The sequence below is a fragment of the Neopelma chrysocephalum genome, unplaced genomic scaffold (assembly GCF_003984885.1).
Source record: "Neopelma chrysocephalum unplaced genomic scaffold, ASM398488v2 Primary Assembly neopelma1_74, whole genome shotgun sequence".
Lineage (NCBI taxonomy): Eukaryota > Metazoa > Chordata > Aves > Passeriformes > Pipridae > Neopelma > Neopelma chrysocephalum.
In genome coordinates this window covers 1521001-1528905 of record NW_020897735.1, presented here as the reverse complement: position 1 = coordinate 1528905, position 7905 = coordinate 1521001, and the positions used below count along the sequence as shown (strand labels likewise).

At 60.8% G+C, this 7905-nt stretch overlaps 1 protein-coding gene across 2 annotated transcripts in view; it reads right to left on the bottom strand.

Moving 5' to 3' along the window:
• Window positions 1–7905, bottom strand: part of STXBP1 (syntaxin binding protein 1) — a 23598-nt gene that overhangs the window by 4382 nt on the left and 11311 nt on the right. For both annotated transcript variants that reach the window (XM_027687640.1, XM_027687641.1), the window contains exons 4-17: window positions 7677–7753; window positions 7356–7434; window positions 6969–7072; window positions 6014–6162; window positions 5568–5652; window positions 5247–5377; window positions 4753–4860; window positions 4576–4636; window positions 3883–3948; window positions 3651–3731; window positions 3420–3558; window positions 2996–3105; window positions 2736–2837; window positions 1641–1726 (exon numbers count right to left, since the gene is read on the bottom strand). In XM_027687640.1, the coding sequence (XP_027543441.1) occupies window positions 1641–1726; window positions 2736–2837; window positions 2996–3105; window positions 3420–3558; window positions 3651–3731; window positions 3883–3948; window positions 4576–4636; window positions 4753–4860; window positions 5247–5377; window positions 5568–5652; window positions 6014–6162; window positions 6969–7072; window positions 7356–7434; window positions 7677–7753 (1378 nt within the window). The remainder of the gene's footprint in view (window positions 1–1640; window positions 1727–2735; window positions 2838–2995; window positions 3106–3419; window positions 3559–3650; window positions 3732–3882; window positions 3949–4575; window positions 4637–4752; window positions 4861–5246; window positions 5378–5567; window positions 5653–6013; window positions 6163–6968; window positions 7073–7355; window positions 7435–7676; window positions 7754–7905) is intronic.

Sequence of the window (7905 nt, the reverse complement as noted above, 5' to 3'; positions counted from 1 at the left end):
GGAAGCTGAGGAATGGGATGGCTGGAGGGAAGCTGAGGAATGGGATGTCTGGAGGGAAATGGAGGAATGGGATGTCTGCAGGGAAGCTAAGGAATGGGATGTCTGCAGGGAAATGGAGGAATGGGATGTCTGCAGGGAAATGGAGGAATGGGATGTCTGGAGGGAAATTGAGGAATGGGATGTCTGGGGGAAATGCAAGTATGGGATTCCTGTAGGGAAATGGAAACACAGGATGTCTGCAGGGAAGCTGAGGAATGGGATGGCTGGAGAGAAATTGAGGAATGGGATGGCTGGAGGGAAATGGAGGAATGGGATGGCTGCAGGGAAGTTGAGATACAGGATGCCTGTATAGGGAAATCAGGCACAGGATGTCTAGAGGGAAGCTGAGGAATGGGATGTCTGGAGGGAAGCTGAGGAATGGGATGTCTGCAGGGAAATTGAGGAATGGGATGGCTGGAGGGAAATAGAGGAATGGGATGTCTGGAGGGAAGCTGAGGAATGGCATGTCTGCAGGGAAGCTGAGGAATGGCATGTCTGGAGGGAAACTAAGGAATGGGATGTCTAGAGGGAAATCGAGATACAGGATGCCTGAAGGGGAAATCAGGCACAGGGTGGCTGGAGGGAAAACAAGGAATGGGATGGCTGGAGGGAAGTTGAGGAATGGGATGTCTGGGGGGAAACTGAGGAATGGGATGCCTGGGGGAAATGGAAGTATGGGATTCCTGTAGGGAAATGGAAACATAGGATGTCTGGAGGGAAACAGAGATACAGGATGACTGAAGGGAAAATCAGGCACGGGATGTCTGGAGAGAAAACAAGGAATGGGATGTCTGGAGGGAAACTGAGGCACAGGATGACTGAGGGAAGCTGGAGGGAAACTCAGGCATGGGGTTGTCTGGAGGGAAAATGGAGAATGAGATGTCTGGAGGGAATCTGAGACATGGGATTCCTAAAGGGAAATGGAGGCACAGGTTGTCTGAAGGGAAACTGAGGCATGGGATGCCTGAAGGGAAATGGAGGCATGGGATTCCAGTTTTCCGGAAGGGAAACTGAGGAATGGGAAGCCTGAGGGGAAACTGAGCTACTTGAGCACAGAGCAGCTCACAGACCTGCTGCTGGATCCAGCCCCTGGGGCCAGGAGGGATGGATGCTGATGGTGATCCTGGTGAGGATGCACTGGGGGAGGACAGGGGGAGCCTGATCCAGGTGAGGATACACCAGAGGATGGGGAGAGCCTGATCCAGGTGAGGATGCCCAAGGGAGGATGAAGGGACCCTGGTCCAGGAGAGGATGCACAGGGAGGACAGGGGGGACCCTGATCCAGGAGAGGATGCCCAAGGGAGGATGAAGGGACCCTGATCCAGGTGAGGATGCACAGGGGAGGACAGAGGGAGCCTGATCCAGGTGAGGATGCCCAGGGGAGGATGAGGGGACCCTGATCCAGGGGAGGATGCACTGGAGGATGATGAGGGGACCCTGATCCAGGTGAGGATGCACTGGAGGAGGACAGGGGGAGCCTAATCCAGGTGAGGATGTCCAGGGGAGGACAGAGGGAGCCTGATCCAGGTGAGGATGTCCAGGGGAGGACAGAGGGAGCCTGATCCAGGTGAGGAAGCCCAGGGGAGGACGGGGAGACCCACCTGACGGCAGTGGTGCTGAAGGAGGCGGAGGAGCGGGTGGAGATGTACGGGTAGTGCTTGGTGTCCAGCTTGTCATCGATGGCATCCTGTGGGCAGACAGCCATGGACTCAGGGTCAGTGAGGAGCCAGGCACAGCCTCTGGCCCCAGAGCCCCTGGGCCGTGCCCAGGATTCCCCTCCTGGGAAGCTCAAGAGTATGAGCTGAGCTGGAGGTTTCTCCCCTGTGATCCCCTCCCTGCTGCTTCACCAGTGCTGGAGGGTTAATGCCACCCATGAGACCTTGGTGAGGTGCTGCTGCCCTGGGCAGGCCCCTCTGGCCCTGGGGATGAGGTTTAGGGGTGTCCTGGGTATGAAGCCACTGCCAGGGAGTTTGTGACAAAGGAAAGCACGAGCTCTGTGGTTTTGGGAATCAAGGGAGCTGAGGCTCTGCTTGTCTCAGTGTCTGGGAGCAGAGGCAGCACTGATATCCCCCTCCCCAAAATGTGGCTCCAGGGTCTGTCTGTCTGTCTGAGCAGGTGGAATGTCTGTGTTGGGGACTGTTTTTGGTGCCTGGGATCCCCCAGCTCTGCACAGAACCAAGGAGGATACTCTGATTTGAGGGGTGGGAGGGAGGAAGCGGGTCAGGAAAAAGGCAATGTCTGGAAAAACTCACTTTTTGGCTTTGCTCAGGGCTACCCAAGCACAGAGCTCCTGGGATAGCTCCTGGGGGTACAGGCACAGCTGTGCAGAGCCATCCCTGTCCCCTGGGTCAGCTGGGACATGGGCAAGGCTGTGATGAGGCCACTCAGCCATGCCCATGGTGGCACACACAGGTGGCACACACACACAGTCAACCAGTCTGTTACTGCATTTTGTGCTTGCAGGGATGCCATGCAAGCCTGGTTAGGGCCATACATGCTACCTGGGGCCAGCATGCTCATGGAGGTCAGGAAAGCCCCCCAAAATATTCCAACAGCGCTGCAATCCCAGCCTGGAGGGCCCGTGTGGGGGAGAGGTGTCGGGGTTTGGCTAAGAGCAGCCAGCTCTCTGCAGGTCCCTTCCTGGGTGGATCTGGGGTCCCTGCTCTGCCCCCTCAGCCCTGTCCCTGCTGGCTCACCTCCATGATGTCCTTGATCACCGGGGTCCATCGGGAGAGCTGGTAGGTCTGCTCGCTGATCCGCTCCTTCCGCTCGGGCTTGCTCCGGCGGCGCAGGGTGGACTGGGCACAGGGAGCACAGGGACACCCTGAGACACGGGGGCTGCGGCAGGGGGACCACCCAGAGGGGTGCCAGAGGCACCCCGGGGGGGTTTGTGGCTCCCAGAACAGAGCCAGGGTCCTCCCTCCCTCCCAGAGGGCAGCGGGAGGGGCACACTCACGTCTGTGATGATGGGCACCCCGAGGTGGGCCATGTTGGTGATGATCTCGCTGTCCTCTGCTGGGATCTGGGCGTGCTGGATCAGCTTGTTCAGGTTCTCCTCGGTGATACCTGCAAGTGCAACGGGGAGATGGTGTCCTGAGGAATGCTTTCCATGGGGTACAGCCTCTCCATGGGGTACAGCCCCTTCATGGGGATACAGCTCCTCCATGGGAATACAGCCCCTCCATGGGGATACAGCCCCTCCATGGGGATACAGCCCCTCCATGGGGATACAGCCCCTCCATGGGGTACAGCCCCTCCACTGCTGCCTTAGGACACCCAGCTCAGTGCTGCTCAGGGAGGCAGGGCTGGGCTTTTCCATCTGGCTTATCCTGGCCAGACCTGGGAGCTGCCTGCACCCACCCCTGCCCGGGCGTCCTCACCGTTCTTCAGGAAGATGTAGAGCAGGATGATGCGGATCTTGTCATAGGTGCTGACATTCCCATCCAGCAGGATGGGCACGATGGCCCTCATGGGGTCCTTGATCTTCTCGCCCTCGGCATCGGTGCCCATGGCCAGGTCCTGCAGAGAACACATGTGCTCATCCCCCCTCCATCCTGCGAGGACGGCGCTGCCAGGGGGGGGATGTGGGGCTGGGGGAGCTGGTTTGGTACCTGCTCGACTCTGCAGAGCTTGTCCACAGTGCCCTGGTAGTGCTTCATGCAGTCCTCAGCCAGGTGCAGGTGGGTGGAGTACTGGGGAGACACGAGGGGCCACCCTTGCAGTGCTGGCAGCAGCCAAAGGTCCCTGTGCCACCACCCACGGCCAGGGACACTGCAGGGAGTGCTGCCACCTCCTGCTCCCGGGGTGGGCCCAGTCACTGAACACAATCCCCCCTCCTCATACCTTGCTGAGCTCCTTTTGGTACTGTGGCATCTTCTTCAGCATCTGGGACAGGTCTCTCATGGTGGTCTGTGAGGGAAGGGGATGTGGTCACTCTCCCTCGGGGACTCGGGGGCCGTGAGCAGAGAGGGGATGACCCCAGCAAGGACTTCTATGCCCATGTGATCCCCTCACGGGGGTTTGGTGACATCTGATGTGTCACTGCCAGGCCTCCTTGGCTGCAGCTGAGGGGCAGGGGGGGGTCCTGCAGCTCTGTGAACTGGAGTGTCAGGGGGACAAATCCCCCAAAGGACCTTTCCCTGGCCCCACCCTGTGCCTGGCTGGGGCTGAGATGGTCTTTTCAGCTCCCAGCCACTTCTACATCCTATTTCCACCAGGGTCCCCTCACTGCCACCAACTCAGGGGCTCTGCAAGGGAACAGGCTGGGGCCACAGGTAGCTGCTGTGGGGGTACACGGACCTTGTGCTGGGGACAAACTGATCCCTGTGGTGTGGTGCCCTCCCAAGGAACCCCATTTCCCCAGCTCTGGGTGTAGGGCTGACACCTCACAGCCATCTCCCCCCATCAGGGACCTGAGCACCCTTGTCCCCTTGCAGAGATGCCCACTGGGTGCCCCCAGGAGACTCCACCATGTGCCAGCCCATGGCTGAGGCCCCCGGATGCCCATCCCTGGCTTGGCAGATGCAGCCAGGTCACCTTATCACCCGTGTTCATCCTCTTGCTTGAAGAAAACTCCTTCAGGGACCGGGTCACCTCCCTGGGGAGAGGAGGAGGGCAGAGCTGTGAGCAGGGAGGGGACCCTCACAGAGGGTTGGGTGGCAATGCCAAGCCAATGTCCCACCCAGGTGGCAAACAGCCCATGGGGACACTCACTGGGACACCTCAGCGATGTGTTTGTGGCGCAGGGTGACCCACAGGTCGTCATCCTCATCCAGGAGAACCTCCTTAATCCGGGCCTCTCCAATGCCACTTGTCTCATATCTGGGAAAAGGGGAGGGAGTGTCAAGGTGGGAATGGGGCTGAGGGGGCACACAGCCCCCTCACTGCCTGGGCTTGGGGAAAGGGGGGGACATGGGGGGACCTGGGGGGACACTGGGACTCTTCCTGGCTCTGCCAGCAGCAAGGTGAAGTTATTTGAACTCTCACCTTCTTGTACCCCTTCACCTACTAAATGTTGGGAAGGGGCCAAGGGCTGACGGCTGGAAAAGCCCCTTTTGCCCCAGTCCTGCCCATCCCACCTGCCAGACTGCAGGCAGGACCGGTGGCTCCCAGTGGGTGACAGAGGGATGCTGAGCTTCCAACCCCTGCTGGAGGGCTGGACTGGGGGGGGCCCACAGGGGTGGTGGGGATGGCAGTGCTGCACTCACTTGTAGACATCATTCTCGATGGGCAGCAGGTCGTAGCTCATGGCCTGGAAGGTCAGCTCGTGCAGCACCGGGGAAGCGGGATCGAAGCCACGGTCCAGGATGAGGAGCTGGGAGCGAGCCTTGTCTGGACCCTGTGGAGCCAGGGGAGCTGTCAACACCGAGGCCGAGGGTTCCACCAGCCCCACAGGTCCTCAGGAGAAGCTGTGGCTATTCTGGGGTCCCTGCTCGGGGTCTGTGACTGCCCTGGGGCAGAGCTTGAGCGGGACTTCAGGAGCGAAGCATCACCCCCACACCCTCCCCCGGGGCACCATCCCCACTCACCTCGCCCATGGTGGGGTCATCAGCCTTGTAGGCGTCCAGCTTGTCCTGGATGAGCTGTGCCAGCATGGCATTGTCCTTGTAATCCCTGGGGGAGGCAGGGGCACAGGTCAGCTCCCCAGGGCACGGGATGGGGAGGTGATGTCGCCTTCCCCTGGCTCGTGGGAGAGGGACCTGAGCAGGTTTGGTTGCCCGTTCCCACCTCTCCTTGCCGAGCTCCACTTTGCCGTGGCACCACTTAAGTCCCAACGCCCCCAGCTCTGCAGAGCATCAACTCTGAGCCTGTTTACCCTGAGCACGGACGTCTGTCCATCCCACCACCCCCACGCCCTGAGCGGCACCAAGCACAGCACAGCCTCACCCCTGCCCCGTGCTGGGCACGCCCCAGGCTCCCTGGTGCTGCTGGGGCAGCGGGGCAGGTCCCAGGGGTGCCCCCACACTGCCCTTACCCCCGGTACCGCACGGCTGGGTACTCCTTGAGTGTGGCACAGAGCGTGGCGATCTGCTCCGCCAGCCGCTCCAGGATCGGGTTCTTCATCTGCGCCTTGTGGGGGCTGTAAAAACTCTGGAAGGAGTCGGCTGAATCCAGGGAGTAAACCTGGGGGGGTGGGAGGGAGGTCAGAGGGGGTGTCTGGAGGAGAGCAGCCCTGGGTGGGTTTGGGAACCAGATTCATGCCCAGATAAAGGTCCCAGCTGAGCCTGAGACAGGGCAGCCAGAGCTCAGTGTTGCTCAGGGCATCCCTCAGGCTTTCAGCTGCCAGCTCTGGCCCCTGATGCCTTCCCCAGCTCCAGGGCACAGTCCCTACCCTGATGGACTCCCTGGACACCAGCTCCAGCTCCATGTGTACCCCCCAGGTGAGCAGAGCAGGGCAGGAGACCCTCTACCCATAGCAGTCACCTGCTCCCAGGCAGGGAATCAGAGACCCAGGGATGGCAGGGAAACAGTGCTCCCCTGCCGTGCCCCCAGTAAGGACCAGAAGCCAATTTGGCTGCACATGGAGGTGCCAAGAGACGCCACTGCCCAGAAATGCTGAGGATTGAAGGGCTGATGGCACCAAGCGGGTCTGGCACCACCTGTCCCCCTGGATCCCCATGTGCCCAGCAGGGGCATATGGCACTGGGCCAGCTCCCCAGTGCCCTTGGCTGGTGGGGAGGCAGAGCTGGCCAACAGCAGCTGCTGGCACAGGCTCAAGGCAGGGCACCAGCCAAATCCCCCGGGGCCGGATCAGCTCAGGAAGTAATCAAAGGAGACAGGGAGGAAGGGTTGAGCGGGGCCGGGGAGCCAGCCCGGGATGCAGAGCTGTTACACAAACCCCCACGGGCTGGGGAAGGACCCAGAGCATCCCCTGGCGGTGCCATCCCCTGTAGCACCGCAGTGGGGACGGGTCCCCAGCCCGGTCTCACCTGGGACTCGGAGGGGAGGAAGGCAATGTTGATCTCCGTCAGGGTTTTGATGACCTTGGCGGCGCGGGACTTCACCAGCTCGTTGAACAGGGCATCAGGACAGGCTGAGGGGAGGAGGAGGAGGGTAGAGCTCAGCATCCCTCCATCCTCCCTCCTCCATCCTCTATCCCTCCATCCTCCCTCCCTCCATCCCCCCCATCCTCCTTCCCTCCATCCTCCTTCTCTCCATCCTCCCTCCTCCATTCTCCCTCCCTCCCTCCTCCCTCCCTCCCTCCATCCTCTCTCCCTCCATCCTCCCTCCCTCCATCCTCCACCCCTCCCTCTTCCATCCTCCCTCCCTGCCTGCTTGCACCCCGTGAATGACTTCCCCCTGCTCTGGGTACTCACAGTCAGTGAAGAAGACGTGGGCAGCTCTGTACTTGGAGGTGGGGGGATCCTTGAAGTCGTTGATGAGGGAGTGGATGGACTGGAAGAGAGAGGGGTCAGCTGGGCTGGGCAGGGTGGCACCCTGGGCATCTCAGCAGCATCACCCAGCATCCTCCATCCTGGCACAGGGGGAGCTCTGCACCTCCATCCCACTGTCCCAGAGGCACCACTGGCCTCGCTGGATGCCAGGATGCTTCCTATGGGCACAGCTGCCCATCCCAGCATGGACATCCCACGGCCTCATCCTTGCCAAATTCCCTGCACCCCACCCCGTGTCCTCACCTTCTCCGAGGGGGTGATGAGATAAACGGCCTCCAGGCTGGGCAGCGGCTCCCGGCGCTTGTTGATGTCTTCCACAACTGGGGGGAAAAACAGGGATCGTGGCAGGGATCAGTGTGGGCAGGGGCACTTGGATACCCCACGGTTGTTGGATAACCCCCAGCAGCACAGGGGATGTCGAGGTTGTTGGATATTCCATGGCAGCACAGGGGATATTGGGGTTGTTGGATAT